This window comes from Trachinotus anak, unplaced genomic scaffold (assembly GCF_046630095.1).
Source record: "Trachinotus anak isolate AG129_WGS33_773 ecotype Australia unplaced genomic scaffold, CSIRO_AGI_Tana_v1 ptg000018l, whole genome shotgun sequence".
Classification (NCBI taxonomy): domain Eukaryota; kingdom Metazoa; phylum Chordata; class Actinopteri; order Carangiformes; family Carangidae; genus Trachinotus; species Trachinotus anak.
In genome coordinates this window covers 7,401,572-7,423,830 of record NW_027273869.1, presented here as the reverse complement: position 1 = coordinate 7,423,830, position 22,259 = coordinate 7,401,572, and the positions used below count along the sequence as shown (strand labels likewise).

Below are 22,259 nucleotides of genomic sequence, written 5' to 3'. Positions count from 1 at the left end.
GTGGGAGGAAAACATGGCTCAAGTAGCAAAATGTGGACAGGTTCGGCAGATTAAGATTTCAATGAAGTATAAAACTAGCATCCTCTCCTTTGTATAATATTATACCATAAAATCTTTTGATACAAAGTCACTTTTCAGTCATATTTGAGACTGAAAACACAAATTAAAAAAGGGAACCATCTCCTCTGGGAAAACTGGGAGCAGCACCCAAACTGTCCCACAGTCACCGTGCAGCCATAATGCTTCTCCCAGGCAGCGACGGCATCGACAGACAGGATCAGATCCATGAAGACCTCCCTCCTCTCTCTCGAGCCTCTAATTGAGCGTTCAGACATCAGTGGAGTCGAACGGTGACCAATCCTGATCCTGTGGTATTTAGGCTTCAAACTCTAGACTACAGCCTGCAGGCACACATGCACACACACACACACACACACACAGACCTAACAGACACACATTACAGCCCGGGTGGATGTACAAGATTAAGCATGAATGTGATTCCTTTCTCACTCATTGAGCACACACACCGAGTCATGGAGACACTAACGCTGTCATTACACCTGCAAGTGTTCGCCGCTGACTCTTCTCTCCGTGCCTCCAGACAAGGAGGAAACATCGTGGAGTTCAACTGAGTTTTCAATGATTAGATACCGGCTGCTAAAGGTGTTTTGCTGGCTGGCAATGTATCTTTTTGACCCGACAAGTTCTGTAAAACGGTGTTCTTGCTGCACATTTGCAGAAAAGTGTCTTAAAGGAACAGTCTGACAAGCTGAGACTTCGGTAAGAAGTGGACGGTTAGCTTAGCTTAGCTTAGCATAAACTCAGGAGACAGGATGGAAACATCTCACCTAGCTCTGTCTAAAAGTTTGCAATTTATCTTTTATACAATTAGCTCTACCAACAAACAAGAAAAACAAAATATATCATAGTCCTGTCTTTTTGCTAAGCTAAGCTAACAGGCTGCTGGCTGCAATTTCATTCTGAACAGACAGGTATGAAAGTGGTCTCAGTCTTCTCATCTGACTGTTGGCATGAAAGCAAATAAGTGTATTACCCAAAATGTCAAAGTACATCCTAAAAGGAATTTCAGAGACATGCTATTTAACAATTTCCTCTGTTTAAAGTTTAAATCACAGCACAGTGGCTCATTTTGCTGGTGTTAATCAATGCAGGAGAAACTGTGTCGATTAGGTTTGACCTGAAACCAACATTGTGGACCAACAGACTGACTCTGCCACCAGCATCACTAAAAAAAAAAAAAAAAAAAACCTACTGGACACACTGGCAGGAGAGCAGCCAGCCAGATATGCAGACTACATAGGCTGCACATGCATGCAAAAAAAGATGGACAGGCAGAATGACAAGAAGCGGCACACAGAGAGAGCCGAGCATGCAAGATAGAGAAAGCACAATGACGGTAATCTAATAAGTTTCTGAACCACTCAGGACAGATTTAACCTCGACCCCGTGGTAGGAGAACTCTTTAGAAAAGAGAGGACGAAGAAGACACAGGGGAAGACAATGAGGCCGAGGGTGAGAGGGAAAAACAGCGAGACAGAAGAAGGAGGGAGGAGACAGAGGGGAATGTGGTGAGGGGCAAAGTTTAAAACCAGCAGTGTGTGTGATATCTTAGGAATGAATGGGATCTCCTGATATCAGTTACTGAGAGTGCCAAGCCCGGGAATGGCAGCATATCTCACACATACAGGAGGAAACATATGAGCTGCTGCGGACAGGGCTGAGGCACAGAGGCTCCATCCAAATACACAAAACACACACACACACACACACACACACACACACACACAGATTAAAGTTACAGCATGTTTTAATCTGTTGATATTGATTTAACCTTGGTCAGGTTAGTGAGTCTTTTTGATAAAGAAGAAATCACTGGAGAATATGCACACCATGTTGATTTTTGGTAGGTAGTAAGAAACTTTAATGTTTTTTTTTTTGTCATGAGAAATCACAGACAGTGAATTTTAGCCTGCTGTCCCGCACCAACACACACACTTAAAGCCACACTGACAACATCGCTCTTCTGAACACACCCTCCGACTCCTTCCACCTCCTGCTCCATCCATCAGCTTGAGGTCAAAAGTCTTTGTAGAAGAGTACAGGGTCATTTCTCACCGCTGAGTGTGTGTGTCTAAAACCCATGTCCTGCTTTGATCTCACAGGTGAGAGGTCACATGGCATCGCTGTCTGTGCCTGTGCATTGCCGCCACACCTGTGCTCCAGTGTGGAGTCACATTTCTCTTGTCAGTTACTTGGAAAGAGATGGGAAAAGAGACGGCTGCCAGGAAGGAGTTTGAACCTTGACTCACACAGGGAGAAACTTGCTTTTCCAAATATGTGTTCCTGTGTTCTCCACGACAACCGTGACGCAATGTTTCAGGGCCAAGTAATAATTTGAAGCCAGAAGACACCAAGTACAAGAGATTAAGAAAGAACAGAGGAAGATTCCTTGTTGGATGTGGCTCAAGTATCAATGAAAAGCCACAAAATTCATACAGGGAGGAACGCATCACACCCTATAATCCACAGTGTATTACGCAAGTATAATTGTACCCCATAATGGAAGGACAATCACACTTTACTTTGCTTACAAATGATAAAGCTGTGGTTTTCACAGGAATGTTTTTACGTGGTCTGGAAGGTCAGTGAGTGCATCAGCAGATGGCATTTTTATCTCGGCCTGGATTTCAAATAAGCACAAAGCTAAGGTTCTTGTGTCACAGTTGAAATCTAATTATGTATACTGGGAGAGAGAGTAGTGGGAGAAAGAGGAGAAAGTGTGTATTGGGGCAGAGAAAGTGTGTATTAGGAGGGGGGGGGCTGGATGAGAACAGAAATGTTAAAAAGCTGAGCTATGCAACTCCTCGAACGGGATTAAGAGCCAAGGCAAAGGCAGGAAAGCTCAGCCAAAGCCCCATGGGGGAAAAGAGGGGGAGGACAGGGAGAAGGGAGAGGGGGGGTGGTGGTTGTGTGAATGAGTGCATGTAGCAGCATGCCGTCCCGCTCACCCAGGGTAAGGAAAAAGATCAGAGCACGGGTTGGAAAAAGATGATTTAGCATCAATCATTCCTAATCATTTAAGTTACAATCAGCTATGCTGTATCACTGAGTGATATAACATAGCTATAGCCAGTCTGTGCAAGCTGTAACATTTGCTGTGTAAACCCCACCTTTCAGGTAGAAAAAAAAAATCTGAAGTGCGTTTCTATAATGCCTTTTGCACATCAGGAAGCAGAAAGCAGTCATGACAGCCTAAACCAGTAGCAGGGACCTCTCACACTGCTGATAAAGGCCTTTCCTGCCCTGAAAGACACATCAAAGAAAGAGGTATAATTTCACTCAGATTCCAGCCCTGTTCACATGTTTGTGTCCTCTATTCTGCGTCTGAACTGGCCGATGAAACAATCTTCCCTGTGTCACATGTAACATGCTGTTCCTTTTTTACTTGTAGAAATCAGCACTTTGACAATGGACGCTTGTGCAGTAGCCATGAACTGCATCAGCTCTGATAGGTTCCTTGGGATCAATTTAGAAAATTAAGAATTTTCTAAATAAGGATATTAAACAATCCAAACTAAATTTCCCCAAAGGTCAAAATTCCATGCAGGTAAGATTAAAATCAAACCTTCCTTTTCATCACCACTTCAGGAAATCACTAATTACCTAAGCTGCAGACAGCCCAGGCTTATTAGCAACACAAGCCAGCCAAATGCAGGTAACTTTTGGCTGTAGGTGGGACTGACTGTCAGTCCTGGCAATCAACCAGCTGGTTTAAGAGTCTCATTGTGTAATAATGATGGAAACAAACGGTTGAAACTGTGATTTAAGTGTTTTCAGTTTACATCTACTTTTAATCAGAGTAGAGGTAAAGAAATCACAAATGTGGCACTGACTGGTTAGGTGTCAGTGACGCAGAAGTTAACCACACCTGTTGAAGTAGGTTAGATAAGAAAAAGTATTTAAGGAGAGGGATGCAGGTGTATTGCACTGAAATACTGTACCTCCCTCATCTTTTAGAAAACAGAGTGAAGACTCCAAAGTGAAATTTAACAAGCTTAGATAAGAGGTCTTACAATGAGAACACATAGCCCTTAGCTATCGAACCACCGGGCTACCGCCTCTCTCTCTCTCTCTCTCTCTCTCTCACACACTCACACACACACACACACACACACACACACACACACACACACACACACACGAACAGGGGGAGAGGGAACGGGGACAGATAGAAGAGTGTTGTGGCTGGCAGAGTGTGTTAAGCGAGTGTATCTGAGTAGAGTTATCAGGGCGTTCTTGTGCAGAGGGCTCCAGAAACATTCTCAGACCTTCCGTTGCCAGAATAAAAACACCTCCCCAAGAAGTGCACAGGTTCAAAGAGGAACCTTGATTAGGAGGGTGGGTGTCAAGAGAAAAATGTCATTTTTGTGACAGATGTCAACCTCTTCACCTCTACTTTGCTATGGGCCCTTTTCAAAAAAGAAAAATCAATGCTCACTTCATATATCAATCACTTGACTTTTGTTCCATTGATCAGGTGTAATAATCAGGGTTAATGGGGCAAGATGCTAATGCACGCTGATCAATGTCATCCCTCATGAACAGAGGATGTCAGTGTTGATAAGGGTGATGTTGGCCCACTGATCTTAGCAAAAACCAAACTGACTGGTGAGTTTGCATCAGACTAGAGGTCTTCATGGGTCCAATTAGTTCCAAAACTGACACATGGAAAACCCACTGAACCCAAAGACCCAACCATAAGGGGTCCCAAGTACACTTAGAATGGATCCAAATAGATCTAAGGAAATTAGATTGGATCCAAAATGTGGTGGACCTGAAAAGACCTGCAGCATGATGGGCTGTCAAGCCCCTGTAGTCAAAAAGAGAACCTAATGAGCTGATCCATTTGGTTCAACTGAGGCACGAATCTGAGGTCCATGGCAGTAAATCTAGACCCTACCCTAGACTTAAAATAATTTGGACTCTGCGTAACTCAGGTCCTGAGTCAAGACCTCAAATCCTGAGAACCCAGCCAACCTGTGAAGACCTCCAGTTGGACAGTGACAGAGAAAAGGTAAAAAACCACAACCACGCAATAAAACTAAACTCTCCCAAAGAGAAAATCGGAGTCCAGGGAAGCCGGAGAGTGATTAAATTTAAGAGAGACAAAGACACAACTAGAGTCCTGTCTCTTAGTGCTTATTAAGGGTGCTATTGGCTTACCAATCCCCCCAGGCTTTCCTCTCCCAAGAGCCCGGGGTTAAAGGGTCAAGACATCAGCCGTAATGGTTACCTAACACTTGACATCAGGGCGAGCCCATAGGAAGGGGGGGGGGGGGGGGGGGGGGGGGGGTCAGAGCTGTTCTTCAGTGTAAGTGTGCATTTGCTCAATTGTGCATGTGCTTACATATATTATTATTATGTGTGTGTGTGTGTGTGTGTGTGTGTGTGTGTGCACATGGCTACAAGAACTGAAGAGGTCCACCCCCCTTTGGGACCATCATGAGGTTACTGTTGTCATGGATACTGCAAGAGCTGTCAGCCGTTATTGACAAACATGAATGCAGAGGCAATGAATGAGGGCTATAAGGCCAGTTACTATTGTGGTCAGTCAGTGGCTCCTCAGACGCTCTGCAGGTCATCTTTAACAGCCATAAAGCATTTAGAAAAGGACAGTCTGCCTTTTGTCCTGGACAAAGGGAAGGGCACAAGTCCTTCAGCAAAAACACTGTTAGGGGGAAAAGGGGAGACATCTGGTGAAAGCTTTCCACTGCCACTGATGAACCACAGTGTGTAGCACTAATTCATGTCAATGCAGGTTCATGTCCAGCGAAGGAACTTCTGCATTATTCCATCAACATTTCTGTCACTAGCAAAGAGAGAGGGAAAAGAACTGGAGAAAACTACCAAAGACAGATATTCAAGTTACCAAAAGATTTTCTTGTGTGCAAAATAACCACAAACTTGATTAGACTTATGGACTGAGAATGTGGGTTTGCCCTGGTGCAGCCTGGTCCATAGCAGCTCAGTTGTATTTCCTACTGTATGTGCGATACGCTGGCAGCCTTAAGCTTGGAGAGATGATAGGGTGACACAGACAGCGAGAGAGCTGAAGAGATCTGGCTGTGTTGGGCTGTTTGCCCATTTTCAAGCTTACTGTGCTTTGAGTGATCAACCGACACAGAGAGAGGGAGGAAAGGAGAAAGAAAAAAAAGAAAGAAAGAAAGAAAGAAAGAGTTGGGCGTTCAGCTGTCAATAGGTGACAGGGTAGTTACTCTGTCAGGGTATTAGATTTATCCTACCTGTCCAACTGCCTGATTAATGTCATTGTGCTTTCCTGCAAAGTGTGTGTGTGTGCTTGCATGTACTGTGGTCATCATTGCCTTGCCAGTTTAGGTGTGAATTTCCAAGTGTTTGCATTTGTCTAATCTTTAACTTAAAAGAACAAAGTCTGCCTCTGTTGTGGAAAAACAGCAACTTGATGCAAATTCTCTGTGCATGACCTTGTAGCATGAAGTCTACCGATGCAAACCTTTGTTACAGAAACCTTTCCAAAACAAAACTCTGGACCTAAAACGTATCTTTCGGTCAAAACTGGGGAAGGTGCAAGTGTGGAAAACTTTGCAAAGCAGGGAAAGCTACTTAGGTGAAATCCTGGGAGACATCTTGCCACAAGATGTTCATCAACTTCCTTGCAGAACAGCTACAGGAGGCCAAAAATCTTTAGCATCTTCAAGGAGTGCTCAAAGGGGGGGCGGGGGAGGGGCACATCATAAGTGTGCATATGCTTGCAATGTATGGATGTGTGAATTCCTACTTGTGACAGAAACCCTCATATCTGCAACAACAAAGCAGCTCGGTTATGAGGGTGCCCTTTTAATCGCACCTTTTTATTACCCCAACCAACCACTTGAACACAATGCATTCATCACCCACATGACACCAAAGCAGCACAACCGGATCCTGCACAGAGCCTGCAGCAAACACTCTCTGAACATACAGTCAACACTACAGTTGAAACCTGCCCTCGGTTTCTATTCAACTGAAAATTAAAAGATACATCACACGTGGTGACTCAAATTTCCATCTTTAACACAATTTATCACCTCGTTTGCATGCAGCGATACATGTAACTGACATGAAAAGCGAGCATTTCGTCACAGAAAAAGAAACAGCAAGCAAATAAGATGATAAGAGAAAAGATTTTAACTCCTTACCTGAGACGGAAATGGTCATGGGGGCTTCCAGGGGCCTGTCATTGTCCAGGTCCCTGCTCAACCTCAGATCCCCAGTGTCCTCATTCAACAGCAGCAGACGGAGCTCGTTTCCAGACTCAAACTTGTACTTAAGCTTATCCGATACATCCGGGTCATGAGCTGGTACCCTTCCTATTATTCCTGATGGAAAACTGTTGGACTTGTTGGTGATGTAGTTGTTGAAAATAATCTCAAAGTTCTGCAGCACAGGTGCATTGTCATTCATGTCTACCAGGCGGATGTGAACAGTGGCCCTGCTCACTAGTGGTGCTGAGGTGGCCTGGACCACTATGACATACTCTGTTTTAGTCTCATAATCCAGATCTGTGAGTGCAGTGAGGTCGCCGTTAAAAATGTCCAGTTGGAAAACTTCTGGGATATTCCCTTCTACGATCTGATACATGATCTGAGCATTGGTGCCCTCATCGGGATCGGCAGCAGTGATCCGGGCAACAACTGACCCAACTGGGCTGTTCTCCTCTACGTCAATAAAAAGCTCATCCTTCTCAAACACTGGGGCATTGTCATTTATGTCCTGGACTACGACATGAATGGAAACAGCTGCTTTCAGTGGTGGCACCCCCTTATCTACAGCAAAGGCCTTTAGATTGTACACAGGAACATTCTCCCGGTCCAGTTTGCGAGCAGTTCTGATGATACCAGAGTAAGGCTCGATGAAAAAATCCCCCTCTCCATCATCGCCACCCTGAAACGTATAACTCAACCTGCCATTCGATCCAGAGTCTCTGTCTGAAGCAGATATCTGGAGAACACTGGTGTAGACAGGTGCATCTTCAAATACACTCCCCTGGTACATATCTCTGAGGAACTGAGGAACGTTATCGTTAGCATCAAGGATGATAATCTCGACATAGGTGGTGTCAGATTTCTGGGGGATGCCGTTGTCCCTGGCAATGATGGCTAACGTGTAGGAGGCCTGATCTTCATAGTCAATCTCCATTTGTGTTGTGATGGCACCTGTATCCGGGTCAATTTTAAACTGAGGAACATTGTCTTCCATCACATAAGTGATACGAGCATTTTCGCCTGTGTCCTCGTCCGTCGCGCTGATCACCACCACAGTGGAGCCCACTGGCTTTTCTTCACTGAGCATCACCTGGTAGTTGGCACTTTGGAAGACGGGCCGGTGCGTGTTGGCGTCCGTCACGTTGATGAACACCTGAGCTGTGTCATAGCGTGTTCCATCACTGGCGGTGACCGTCAAGACATACTGACGTTCCTGTTTGTAGTCCAAGGGGAGGGCTAAGGTGACGAGACCGCCACCGCTCTGGCTAGTGATGGCAAAGCGGTTCCTGGTGTTGCCACTGGAGATCTGATAGGTCACAACACTGTTGACGTCCCTATCCACGGCTGTCACAGTCAGCACGCTGGTCCCCACCACAGCATCTTCATTGATCTTTAGCGAGTAGATTTTCTCTGTAAACGTGGGAACATTGTCATTCACATCAAGCACTGTGATGCTGACGCTGGCAGAGGAGGACATCACAGGTATCCCATGATCCCTCGCCTCCACGCCAAAGGTGTAGAAGTCAGTGGTCTCTCTGTCGAGCTCCTCGTTCACTGTGATCCAGCCAGTGCTGTTGTTGATGGTGAAAGGAAAACCAGGGGTGGTATCAGTGAGCCGATATTCCAAACGGGCATTTTCTCCTGAATCACCATCAATAGCTTGAATGTGAATCACAGAATAACCAATAGCCACGTTTTCCAACACAGTAGCCTGGAAAGGCGTGCTGACAAACATGGGAGCATTGTCGTTCATGTCCACCACTTGCACCACCACCATCCCTGTGCCATTTATCAGTGGAGGCCTACCACCGTCCTGAGCCTTAATCCGCAAATTATACTCCCGAATCATCTCATAGTCCAGAGGATTGATGACATCAATCACACCGGTAGGAGAGTGAATGTAGAACTGTCCTTTAACATTCCCACTGATGATGCTGTAATGGACTTTGGCGTTGTTCCCCTCATCTTTGTCCGTCGCCTCCACCTGGATGACTTTGGTGTTGACTGCCACATTCTCTGGGACCTGTACAACATACCTCTTCTCACTGAACTGGGGGTAGTTGTCATTCTCATCCTCCACCGAGATGTTGACAGTGGCGGTGGCACTGCGGGGACCTGGGTCTTTGCCCTGGTCGTTGGCCTCGACTATCAGCTGGTACTGGGCCCGGGTCTCCCTGTCAGGCCGCTCTCTGATCCTCACCAGGCCGTTGCGGGAGTCAATTTCAAAAACAGAGTTAACTCCATCGCCGTTCACAATTTTATAAATCATGTTGGCGTTGGAGGGAGCGTCCCCATCAGTGGCTCGGATTGTCATCACTTCAAAGCCCACTTCTACATTCTCCCGGATGCTGACCCGATATTCAGTTTGCTCAAACACCGGGCTGTGGTCATTAGTGTCACTCACAGTGACAGTGAGGTAAGAAGTGGCAGATCTTTTAGGGGTGCCGTTGTCCATCACAGTGACTTTGAAAACATGAGTGTCTTTGACTTCTCTGTCTAATGCCTGGACGGTTGTTATGCTCCCCGTCTGAGAATCAATCTCGAAAAAGTCATTGGACCTGCTGTCAAACAAGGCCTCCATGCTGTACTCCAGCCTCCCTGCCTCTCCATCATCCGGGTCAGTGGCTTTCAGGGTGATAACGCGAGTGCCCGCAGGTTCATTCTCGGGCACGGACACCTGATAGTTAGGGAGCTGGAACTGGGGAGACGCGTTGACCTGTCGCTTCCCCCTGCGGATCACTTTGCCAGACTTTTTCTGGTCGGTTTCTGACGAGGATCCGTGACGTTTAGGGGCTTTTACAAGCGTCAAACTCAGCTGCACAGAGACTCGGCCGCCCGGAGAGCTGTGCAACGCGCAGAGCAGCTTCACTTCGGGCTGCCCTCTGTGCTCAAGGCACAAGTCACTGGACAGGAACAAATCCCCATGTCTGAACAGGGCACCAAAGTCTTTTCCAACACACTGAGTGTCCAAAAAGGCGATGTTCCGCGTAAAGACAGGCAAAAGTTCTGTTACATTCAACAGCAACTTACCTGCGGGTGAGCAGGAAGTTGCCTCCAGTTTTGAAAGGTGTTTAATGTGAATGTCTGGCTTACCTGCCGCCTTCTTTCTCTTGTATTTAATAAAACAGTCCTGGCCGTGGACAAACACATTAAACTGTGTCAGAGTAACGTCCCCAGATGTCGTGGAACCTGTTCTCAAATAAACAGGCGCTGGGTTCCTCGGTGTGTGAGCGCACTGAACTTTGCGGGACAGACGCATGACCCCATCGTGCCTCCCGACTTGGAAAAAGCTCTGAATGAATTTGGGGGATAAAGTCCTGTCAATTTTATATGTCCATCCAGGGCCGAGCGACAGGTTTGCCAAAACGGTCCCGGGCTGTAAAGTCTCAGAAAGGTGCATCTCCAAACACCCCGCAAGCGGCACGTTAAGCAGGACACAGACCCAAACCCAATACATCGGTGACTCCATGCTTGTAAACCTGCCAAATCCCATTCAACTTCACCGAAAGTCCTCCGCAAAAGCATTAACTCTCCCTCTCCCAACACCGCGTTTTGCTTTTCTCCCTCATTGTGAAGTTTCAGCGTGGGGAAAGACGCTCGGTGTCCATAGTCTCAGCGTATCCACGGCGCGCAGCGGCTGCGTTAACCCACACTGAGTTTAAAATGAGTACAAAATGGCTCCGTGGCTCTCCTCCGCCTCCTCCTCCTCCTCTCCTCTCCTCCTCAGAGGCTTATTACCATAAACCTGCTGTGTTCCCCCCTTGGGACGCTTTCACGAAGAGGAGGGGGGGCTTTTCTCATGGAGATTTAGGAAGTGGCCCTGACCGGGTGACCAATGCGCGCAAGTGCATTGTTATTACAATAGGCTGAGAGTTGGGTAAAATTCCTAATGCGTGTTTGAGTGTCGCTCCCTCCCAAACTCTTGTATATTAAAAAGACATGAAAAGTAGTTGAACTAAGACCTCAAGTCCACAAAAAAAAAAAAAAAAAATTTCCAGTTCCCCAAATCAACGACTTCAAAGAGCTGCTGCTCTTCTGTGAATGTCATTTAAAAGTAGGCTGAACAGTTACACCATAATAACTGTTTACAGCAGAGCTACAACTTTATGAATAGATTACTCTGTTAGTGATTACTTCTAGTCAATCAATAGTGACTGCGTTATTCATGGTGAGATTTCATCTTCATCATCATCATCATTATGCAGTGATAGTCAATAGGAATACACATGAGCTGGTAGAAGTAGGCAATGGCCTCCTCTGGGTCAGCTTAAAAACTAATAACGGAAAGTATGTTTTGACCCCCTACTGAGTATTTTCATCACTTTTTAGAACATTTATTTTCACTTTAAAGCTTTGCATAATAGTATCCAAAAGGTCTTTTTTTTATTTCATACTGTTAGAAGTGGTGTTGGAGTCTTTTCTCCACAAGAAAACCAGCTTTGAGATGGCAAACAGAGGAACTTAAAAGAATATGTTATCTCCTCTGGGTAAACAGAAAACACAGACAAACAGTCAGATTTGAATAATTAGACTTTTCCTTTGGATGAAAATGAGAGCAACAGGCTCACCCTGGAGATGAAGCTTGTACAACAGCGCCTCCCTGTGGACCAATAGCTGTAGAGCAGCCAATACACACCTGCTACATACTGATGTCCACTCACCGAGCACTTTATCAGGGACACCATGTTGATACTGGGTAGCTCCTCCTCTGCTCTCAGAACAGCCTCAGTTCTTCCTATCAAGATGCTGGAGACTTCCCTTTGAGACTCTGCTTCATGTTGACATGACTGTCGATTTGTCAGCTCATGCAGCTTCGACCACATCCCAAAGCTGTCCTACTGGATTCAGATCTGGAAACCTGACGTGGTCTCTGCTGTTGTAGCTCATCCACCTCAATGTTTGATGTGTTGAAGTTTGCTCAGAAGCTTCTCTGCCCATCACAGTCATGTAACTCCACAGCTGCCACATGATTGGCTGATTGGATAACCGCATGAATAAGCAGGTGCACAGGTGTTCCTGATAAAGTGCTAGGTGAGTGTAGTAATGTAACTAGTAATGTTTGGATACACAGGCCAATGAAAACAAGTTAACATATACTTATCAGGTTTATTGGCTTGTTTATTAATGTTCAAGTATTTACAGTTTGTAATTCCATAACACCACCAGAAGAGAGAAGGCACTTGAAATGTTCAAAACAAGAAATCAATATGAATTATAAAACAGTTTCATTCTTTTTTCAGTTATTTAAAACAGTTAAAAACTAAGTCAGAACGTAGCTGACACATTTGAAAGGTCAAAAATAATAAATAAAACCATGGTTGTTTTTTGGTTTCATATTTGGCTACCACGTTTTCAGGTAAACTATATTTACAATGAACCGTTTCTTGAAAATAATTTCCTCTTCAAGGTGAAAACATAGAAAGGGTGCAGTGACTACTCTGTACTTTGCTTCTACTTTAGTGCTAAAGTGCCAATTTCATTTATCAAAGAACAAACACAAAGAAAAACTATACTGATCATCAATGTACTGTCAACATCAAACAGTAAAACCGGGCTCAGCTGGAGGTTAAATGTTATGAAACACATATAAAACATGTTTTATTCGATGTAGACGTTTGCAGGCGGCTCAGAGGCAGGTTGAAGATGAGACAGAAAAGAGGTAAAGAAGGAGGAAAGTTTGACTCTGATTTTAAATGAACAGTCGTTATTCACAGATTAGTCTGAATCTATGAAAACTGTGTCATAGTCTTGTCCCACGTTTCAGGATCCACACGTAGCCTTTCTGGCTGACAATCAAATCCCAGCAGAACCCCAAAGAGCACAGACAACCCACTGTCCTTAAAAAAGAAAAGCGCTTTCCCACACCCCGGGTCATAAAAGATCTGTGATCGAAAAGAAAAAATATCTTTATGTTGACTGTTTTCAATCAACTGAAAACGATTAGAGCTTGATTTTGATTTCTACAACAGCTTCACCAACTCTGAAGGATAACAATCATCCTTCAGTACTTCCTACAAGGAAATTATTTTGAAAATACATCCAGCACCGAGTTTATTCTCCCTAAATGGATACAATGTTTATCCAGCTGTATTTTCTTACCTGTAGTAAACTTAGAGAAAGCAGCAGAACAACTGCACCATGGAAGTTCAAAGGAGTATTACCAGAGTATAAATAATAACAACCTGTGTGTATTATGAGCTGAAACAGACACTGTACCTGATGAAGATGCTGTGGTGATGGTGATGTTGGTAAAGTGAACGATCACAGCTTGAGTTCTTTTCCCTTTGTAAACCGCCTTATTTTAGCTCCAGTTTAAACTGGATGTGGACAATTAATCTGATCAGGAAGCTCCTTGTGTCATCAGGACTGTTGAGATGTCAAAGTTGAGCATATCAAAACACAGTCAACCATGTACAGCAACCTCATATATCCAGCAGAGGCGTAAGGTCACAAAGCCCCTTCTTGCTCTACCTAATGTAGCGGACAGAGGGCGTTCTCTCCACCGCTGGCCTGTGAGGTCATCTCAGCTGGCTGGTTCAGGGGTCGGCGGCTCCTTTTGCTGCGCGGCCGCCATCAGCCGTTCTCGACCCCGCTTGAGTGTGTATTCACTGGGCCCCAGCTGGATGATCTTCCCGCTGCCCAGACACTCGTCCCCTTTGTAGAGCACAGCAAACTGGGGAGGAAGTTACAGGACAAGGAAAAACAAAAGTCCTCATACAGTAGATAAAGGAAGTGTATGTATGATTGGTGTTTTAGTATTATAACTGGTCTAACAACATAGTCCTGAGCGACTACACAATATTCTGTCACACAGATGTGTTCGCTGTTACCTGACCAGGTGTCAGAGCTCTGACTGGCTGTGACAGTGAGATCCATACAGAGCCATCCATGTTCAGAGTTACTGTACAGGGAGCTGTAGAACACAAAACAGGGACATTTTTTTTGTTTAGTAACCAACACCAGTGGAGAAACAGAACTTTTATTTAAATAAAGAACTAATAAATACTCTATTACAAGTAAATGTCCTGTATAAGAATGTTACTTAATTAAAAGCATGCAAGCATAATGGAGAAAATATACTTAAATGCAGAACAACTAGCCCCTGTGACTCTTCTACTATTATGAATCATAGCACTAGATTATTTTTATTATGTATTAATGCATAACCAGCATTTCACTGGTATAATTGGTTAAGGTGGAGCTAATTTTTAACTAATGACCATTTTCCTTACGGATTAATCTGTTTTCTTGATTAACCAACTGATTACTTGGCCCAGAGTGACACCTTCATGTTGCTTGTTTTGTCCAACCAACCATGTAAATGTCAAAGTTATGGAAAAGCAGTAAATCCTCACATTAGAGAAACTGGAAACATGAAATGTTTTTCACATTAAAAATAGTTTAATGGTAAATCATTAATGTTGTAACAATTGACTAAATTTTTCAGCTCTACTTATATATACTTGTTAGGCAGTTTAATCCACACCAAAGATTTTATAAGCTCCTCATATATTATATTGTGTGCAAAAATCTAACTTAAGCTGCCAAATAAATGTAGTGAAGTAAAAAAATCAAAACATTTCTCAAGCAATGGAGTAGAAGTAAAATGTAGAATGACAAAAAAATAGTCAAATAAAGTACAAGTACCTTAAGTACCTAAGTACAGTACTTTAGAAAATGTAGTTACTGTGCAGCACAAAACTCACTGAGTGGCATCTGGTGGATGAAGCGGAAGTGACATTCCATCATCTGGGTCCTGGCAAGTTCAGGAGGGGGGTCCACTGTTATCCAGTGGAAGCGGTCCGTCCGCACCGTGTCACGGAAGAGAGCTGGGTGATTGGTTGTCGGAGCCTGAGGTTTCCCACGAGATTTAAGGAAGAGAGGAACAGGAAAGTTTATGCCAAGTTTCAAAAGGTGTTTCACGAAGGACAGCGCAGACTAAAAAGAAGGCTACAGCAGAAGCCAAGGACACAGACTTTCTCACCACGAACACGTCTCCTGTTGCAATGTCTTTGTCCACCACAAACCAGGCGTCTCTCTGTCCTCCTATCCTCGCTCTCTGGCCCAGGGTCAGAGTGAACCAGCCTGCATGGACACACACAGTCAGGAACACATGAAGAGACAGGACGTGCGGATGTACACCATGACTTGTCTCAAATTTAGAGAATACACATGAGGACACAGTTGTTAGGACAACATACTGTACATTGTGACACACATACTTTTGGTAGAGATGTTCACAATTTGAGAGTCTCTGAAGTACATACAATACCTTTGTGTGTTCCCATTACTGTCCCGTCCTCAATGGAGACCAAGTTCCCTGGTTTAGGCTCTAGATACTGAAAACGCAGAAAAAAAACATACAAGTTTACATGTATCTGTGTATAAATGTGGGCTACTAATTAATGATAACAGAGACCGTAAGCTCTGTTCCAAACCAAAATAACAACTGAAAAAAGGAAAATGAACAAAATAAGCCAAATTGTGATGTGGAGCAAATGTATGAATTTGAATTTTCTCACCTCTAAAATGAAGTTTTCAAAGTTTCTCTCTCCGATGAAGCAAATGCCCATGCTCTGAAAGAATGAATGCATTCAGGTAAGTCACATGTTGCAATTATTGTGTTTCAGATGCTGTCAGCATATATTGTGGTATAAAAAATATCCTATTCATGCTCTCCTGATGAGTGTGTACCTCCTTCCTCTTCAGAACATGGTGAAATCCAGCCTCAGTAGCAATCTTTTTGACAAACTCCTTGGTGAGCCCAGCAAGCGGGAACATGGTTTGTCGCAAGGCGTCCTGGGAGATCTGACTGAGGAAGAAGGTTTGGTCTTTGAGAAGATCTGCTCCTTTGCACAGCCTCACCGCTGGCACAGGGAAGACGGAAAACAGATTGTTAAGACAGTTAGAGGGTTGGACCTTAAAGCCAGCGCTGCGGAACAGTTTCACTGCCAAGATTAAACTGCGGCAAAAGAGTCACACACTTACGATTTCTGATCTCAAATCGATCTCTGAAGAGAGTGGTAGGCGGAGCTGTGTGTGTCTGTTGGAAAACATCTTCGTCCTCCTGTGACGTTCTGGCGTAGTGGCCTGTTGCCATGGCATCAGCACCTAAATCAACAGCGACACAACCCTAATTAAAAGTCTTATTGAACAAGACTTTTGGATCGTGTATAACACTTGGTGGTAGAAAATTAGTTCTATTCAGTCATTATATTGTAAATAACTACCCACTGTTTAACAGTTAAAAGGCATAAACAAATGTTTACCAGTTGAGAATCAGTGTATGATTATTATGGCGACAACATACCCAGAGTGTGGATGGCATACTTGTGGAAATGGTTGAATTTGATGTGCTTGTTGCATAGTATATCTGGGTTTGGTGTCCTGCCCTTCTCATATTCCTTCAACAGATTACTGCAAATGGATCAAGGCAAATGCGACATTAATAACAATAATATTAATAATAACGTGGTGGCTCATGGTTTCAGCATGGCAGACGCAAATACCTGAAAACTTCATGCCAGTACTCTTTGACATAGGACACTTGATGGAAAGGGATGTCCAGGATCTGACAGACTCTGTAGGCGTCCTCACAGTCCTTCTCTGTCGCACACACCCCACTCTCATCCAGAGAGTCCCAGTTCTTCATAAAAACCCCCGTTACGTTAAAGCCTTCACATGAAAGACAGGACAGAACAGTGTGCTGCATTTTCACAATTCAGAAAAAAAAATAAACCTTTTCACTGTTATTCTTATTTATCTGGATCAGTTTTTCTCACCTCTCCTCTTCAGTAACAACGCAGCGACAGAGCTGTCCACACCGCCGGACATGGCGCACACGACGTGCCTTACAAACCCCATGTTTTCCAGTTGAAGTCCCTTTAATAAATATGTTTTTACTTCTGTAATTACATAAAGTTAGCTAACTGTTCTCCATTGCCACTCACAGGAGCCGCCATGTTTGTGGTCCGTTCCATAATAACGTCCGTCTAGAAACACAACTCAGACTGGAAACTTTACGCTGACGGGAGCCGCAAACGTCGTGACACTGGCAACACTGCGGAGCTGACACTATTTTTGGGTTAAAAGAAACAAACAAACAAATTATAAGGTCGGTGGAAAATAAGCCTAACATACTAAACGTATGTTTTTGGTTAATTTAATGACTCTTTTATGGAAAAGCAGGTTTTGTAATTCAACGTTCATTAGCTTTTCTGAATAAATCTGGTGGGCTACTGAAGAATGAGTGGACTGCTCACATCTAATATCAGCAAAGGTATAGCTAGCTAATTATATACCTTAAGAATTTACAATATTATTTCATTCTGTTCTATTTTGTTCTATTCTATTCCTATTTTGCACAGATTAATGAGAGTCGGTGTTTAGGGAAGTCCTCTCTGGGGGAAAGACACTGCTATAATTGGAACAAATTACAGTACATATTATTGTTATGATACAGACCATTAATTGATGAAATGCATTTTTTTTTATCTGCCTGAAATTGTGGCTGCACAATACAAATGTATTCCTGATATCTGTGTATTTCTGACACAGATGGGTGAGGCCTCTGCAGATGCTGTCACCCTGGATCTGCTGAAAGAAGCCAGGGAGACGGTGAGGACCAGCCCCTTGGGTGTCATCAACACTCCCATGATTCCCTGGTCCCAGACTACCCTGCCTCTCAACATCAGCTGCAACATCCACATCAAACTGGAGAACATGCAGAGAACTGGTTGGAAGAAACCACTTTGATTCATTTATGAGAATCTCACACAAAAATGTCAATTTTGAACAGATTTGGTGACATGTCCACATGTTTTTGATTGACAGGGTCCTTTAAGATCAGAGGGGTGGCCAATCAGTTTGCCAGAAGACCAAAGGGTGGTCATTTTGTCACCATGTCTGCAGGGAACTATGGGAAGTCTTTTGCATATGCCTCAAAACACTATGGGTCAAAGGGCAAGGTGGTGATGCCTGAAACTGCCCCAATGTCCAGATCCATCCTCATACAGGTCAGTAGTCATCTGCTGACTGACTGAAATACACACCCAAGCCTTGACTGTCAATATTCAACACACTCTCAGATTACTATTCTTTATCACAAACCTAAAGATAGATAGCATTTGTACTCAGTCATAAACAGGACAATTATTCTCATCCTCAGAGTTTGGGCGTGGATGTGGAGCAAGTTCCCACCTCCATTCTGATGAATGTGGTGAACCGCTGCGTTCAGGAGGATGGCATGACGTTCCTGCACTCATATGATGACCTGGATTTAATAGCAGGACATGCCAGGTGCGCTCATCTACAATAACACAGTCATATGTCTTAAAATGATAAAAGATATGAGGTTATTCAGCAGTGAATACACCTTTTTAGCACATTGTGACACAGCAAAAAAAAATTAAATTTATTGTTCCATAGATGTACAATGGAGACATAAATAACAAGTTTAAAAAGCTCAATTCACTGTGATAAAGAAGTACCAGTAGTTAAAATGTCAAAGAACATGTATGTGTGTCCAGCCTCGGTATGGAGGTGCTGGAGGTGAATTCTGAGCCTGATGTGGTGGTGGTGTGTTGTGGTGGAGGCGGGCTGCTGGCCGGTGTCGCTGCTGCCATCAAACTGTCAGGCTGTGATAAGACCAGGATCTACGGTGTGGAGCCAGAGGGAGGTAAAAGTGTCACCTACAGCTTTTAAAAGCAACATCTGCAAAATCTGCGCAGTCCCAGAGTTTGGATTTGTGGTGAGTTTGTGTTTCTGTTTAAACTCAGCCTGCACCATGTACAAAAGCTTCATTGAGAAGAAACCAGTGGGCATGGACACGAAGAGCATCGCCTCAGGTCTTGCACCACCGTTTGCAGGTATTATCCCCAACTGTTTGTGTTCATTAGAACACACTTCTTATCTCTGCTTCACTTGCTCCATGTTGTACATTGTAATTCACCCCAAATTAATTAAAAGTTTGTACTTACTCACGTCCCTTTGGCCATAATTAGCGATACTTTTACTGTGCTTTACTACTTATACTGGAATTACCACTATACACTACCACTTGTGATATCCAGGAAGTAAGTACAAACTTCTCTAAAACTGATGAAGTGGGCAGAGGACAGTGTCACTGAAAACCAAGCTGAAGTTATGGTATTGTTCTTCGGATCCCAGGCAGGCTGCCCTACGAGTTGTGCCAGCGTTACGTGGAGGCAATCGTCCTGGTGAGTGATGAGGAGATCAAGGCGGCGGTGTCCACTCTCTACGGCTCTGGATTCGTGGTGGAGCCTTCTGGCTCTGCTGCCTTTGCTGCTATTGTTAACAGCAAGATACCTGAGGTGGAGGGGAAGAACGTTGTGTGCATCCTCAGCGGAGGGAACATCGGAAAAGATGAGCTTGCTAACTTCCCTCAATGACAAACATCAGGGGCACTACTTTATGTGACTAATTCTGACAAGTTTGTGCCTATGGGAGGAATCACGGAATAATAATAATAATAATAATAATAATAATAATAATAATAATAATAATAATAATAATAATAATAATAATAATAATACTCATTAATAGTTTATGTTGTATGATATTTGTTCAGATGGAGGTGGAGATGAATTATGATCAAATAATTGAATTTATACAATATGTCAATGACCAGACTCTTGATAAGCATTTAAAGTGCCACAAACTAAAGTAAATCAATAATCTTTTTTTTTCTCTAGTAAAATCAGGTTTTAAGTATGCAAACGTCATTATGTCCTCAGAAAAGTTAAGAATTAAAATGCATTTTAAAAGAAGCTAATCGAAAATAAACGTTTTGATGCTGTTTTTTTGGTTTTTTTTAAATGCTAGAATTCATTAAACTTTGTTACTCAAGGTGATTTAGAAGAACAAAGCTGTAGCGAGTACACGCCTGTCACATCTGCATCCAAATGTTTTAGACAACCACATTTAATATTCTTGTCTTCTTAGGCTGACAGGGTTTGACTGAAATTTGGCTTGACTGTGGGTCTTTCATGTCCATGCTGTGAATGTGGAAGTATTTTTGTTTTAATCCTCTAGAGACCAAGCTGATATTTGGCCCAGAGCACTTTGCATTCATTATTCACCACTGCTGGCATTAGACCAGCTTTACATCCCCGTCCCCTTCTGTCAAAAAATCTCACAGCATACTTTCAGCTTTCAGAAAGTTGCTCGTGATGATGTTAAATAATGTGCTGTAACTTCCCTAACTACATCCCAAACTTTTCCCTCATATATCACTGTCTGAAAGCGAGATAGAAAAAATAAAAATGCAAGAATAAAGACACGTTTGTGAAAAGACTTTGAAAAATAATTTATTTAGCAAAGGTGTCCAATATTTGCAGGCTTGGGACGTTACAACATGGTGGAATAACATTATTAAGAAAAAACATTTTAATTGTTTCGTATTGGAAAATGCAACAGGTGAAAAAGTTGTGTTCCAGTTTTATTTCTTGTTGTAGCTACATGACGTCCTTGATGGCCATTCTGCATACAACTGCATCCAGTAGAGTCCCACACTTCTCCTCCTGGGGAGTGACTTTATACAGCTGAAATGGAGACAAAAATGGGGAATAAGATTTTTTATTAAAGGCTTCTGAAATCCATCACATAACTTAAAAAAAGCAAATAATCAGGTAAATCAATACATGGATGTCAGTTGTTTCACAAAAAGTGGAAAACCCACGTTAGAGCGTTTGGCTTAGTTCATATTGTATGGAATGAGTCACATAAAGCGTTGACGGGGAACCTTTCTGATCTTTGCCGAGTCTGACAGTGAGGAAACATCTTCCACTGGAACCTGTCGTCCGTCCACCTTGGCTACGATGTCTGCCAGAAGCTGTGACTCGTCTTTGTTGTGAACCACGACCACCATTACAGAGTCATCGCCGTCTGAGATCCCAAACCTTTTGAAGGCCTCTGAGATCTGTATTATTGAACCCACACAAAATACACAGCCGTGATTTTCAGTGCTTACATGTACATTTGTTCATGGATTGAGTACTGAACAGGCACCAGGCACAGACCATGGACCAGAGCCTGTTTGAAGTGACTTAACTTTACTTGACTAAACTGACAACAACACAGAGACACAACATGACTACACAGAGAACTAAATGAGCTCGAAGAGACACCAAACGAATATAAAATGACACAAAGTGATTACAAAGAGACAAAATGACCAGACAAGACAACTACAAAGGAATAAAACACGAAATCTTTGCAGAGATGCAAAACAACCACACAAATAGACCATAAGGAACGTTTGTCTCTTTAACATGTCACCAAAAAGGGGATGCTACTTTAAGCTAAAATGGGACACAATATTTCTTGTCATTGCACAGGCATCACATCAAATGTCAAGTTTATATTACTTACATTATTAGTAGGTGACAGGTTGAAGATAATCTCTGAGTACAGGCTTCTTGTCTTCATTTTTCCAGTTTTCTGGAAGTGAACAGCTTTATTGGCGGCGACCAGCACTTGGAAAGGATTCACCAGCTGTAAATTAAAAAAAAAAAAAAAAAAAAAAAAGACAGTCTGATGGTGAATGAAGAACATGAGCAGACAAGGTCGGTGAACAATAAATATACATAAAGATAAATATCTGACACATAAGTGTTTAAAACTCTTTACCATTCTAGGGTTGATCAAGGCACCATTTATTTTACCCTCCACGGCACTTTGTCTCAACTCTGCGGCATTTTTGACCTCTTTGAAAAGTATTTGAGTCACTCTGTGGTCGGGGAAAAGCTCTAGCTCCTGCGTTAGATGCATGCTGACAGAAATTAGACCCAATGTGAGAAAATTACAGTTAATAGACGGTCACCACCACGCTTTACGTGAAGTCTGTACACAGCGGGAACCATAACACTGTGACACAGGACAGGAAGTTTCCTCTTTGGGGGGAAAAAAAAAAATCCACACAAAGCAGAAAACGAC

General features: G+C 43.3%; 4 protein-coding genes across 8 annotated transcripts in view; 1 reads left to right on the top strand and 3 right to left on the bottom strand.

Annotated features, from left to right (window-relative positions):
* celsr1a (cadherin EGF LAG seven-pass G-type receptor 1a) overlaps positions 1-11,280 on the bottom strand; it is a 91,428-nt gene extending 80,148 nt beyond the window's left edge. For both annotated transcript variants that reach the window (XM_071501592.1, XM_071501593.1), the window contains exon 1: positions 7,239-11,280. In XM_071501592.1, coding sequence (XP_071357693.1) covers positions 7,239-10,797 — 3,559 coding nt within the window. In that variant the 5' untranslated portion in view covers positions 10,798-11,280. The remainder of the gene's footprint in view (positions 1-7,238) is intronic.
* Positions 11,281-12,401: 1,121 nt separating this feature from the next.
* On the bottom strand, positions 12,402-17,302 carry trmu (tRNA 5-methylaminomethyl-2-thiouridylate methyltransferase). Of its 3 annotated transcripts, none has more exons than XM_071501595.1 (11): positions 17,087-17,302; positions 16,814-16,979; positions 16,615-16,721; positions 16,293-16,415; positions 15,999-16,171; positions 15,827-15,880; positions 15,577-15,643; positions 15,289-15,389; positions 15,011-15,155; positions 14,135-14,217; positions 12,402-13,977 (listed from the first exon to the last, which is right to left on the bottom strand). In XM_071501595.1, the coding sequence occupies exons 1-11, from the start codon at positions 17,166-17,168 to the stop codon at positions 13,828-13,830; spliced, it is 1,251 nt and encodes a 416-aa protein (XP_071357696.1). In that variant the 5' UTR covers positions 17,169-17,302; the 3' UTR covers positions 12,402-13,827. The 3 variants fall into 3 exon arrangements, with proteins under 3 accessions (XP_071357696.1, XP_071357697.1, XP_071357698.1); XM_071501596.1 differs by having other exon boundaries at positions 16,814-17,010; positions 17,087-17,218; XM_071501597.1 differs by lacking the exon at positions 14,135-14,217.
* Position 17,303: 1 nt separating this feature from the next.
* srr (serine racemase) lies at positions 17,304-20,121 on the top strand. Of its 2 annotated transcripts, none has more exons than XM_071501598.1 (7): positions 17,304-17,418; positions 17,862-18,039; positions 18,138-18,319; positions 18,472-18,602; positions 18,833-18,981; positions 19,082-19,171; positions 19,473-20,121. In XM_071501598.1, the coding sequence occupies exons 2-7, from the start codon at positions 17,862-17,864 to the stop codon at positions 19,712-19,714; spliced, it is 972 nt and encodes a 323-aa protein (XP_071357699.1). In that variant the 5' UTR covers positions 17,304-17,418; the 3' UTR covers positions 19,715-20,121. The 2 variants fall into 2 exon arrangements, with proteins under 2 accessions (XP_071357699.1, XP_071357700.1); XM_071501599.1 differs by lacking the exon at positions 17,304-17,418 and adding an exon at positions 17,425-17,583.
* A 494-nt stretch (positions 20,122-20,615) lies between these two features.
* Positions 20,616-22,200, bottom strand: tprkb (Tp53rk binding protein). Its single transcript, XM_071501600.1, has 4 exons — positions 21,954-22,200; positions 21,696-21,818; positions 21,067-21,243; positions 20,616-20,866 (listed from the first exon to the last, which is right to left on the bottom strand). Exons 1-4 carry the CDS (start codon positions 22,092-22,094, stop codon positions 20,780-20,782), a joined length of 528 nt encoding a protein of 175 aa, XP_071357701.1. The 5' UTR covers positions 22,095-22,200; the 3' UTR covers positions 20,616-20,779.
* Positions 22,201-22,259: the final 59 nt, after the last annotated feature.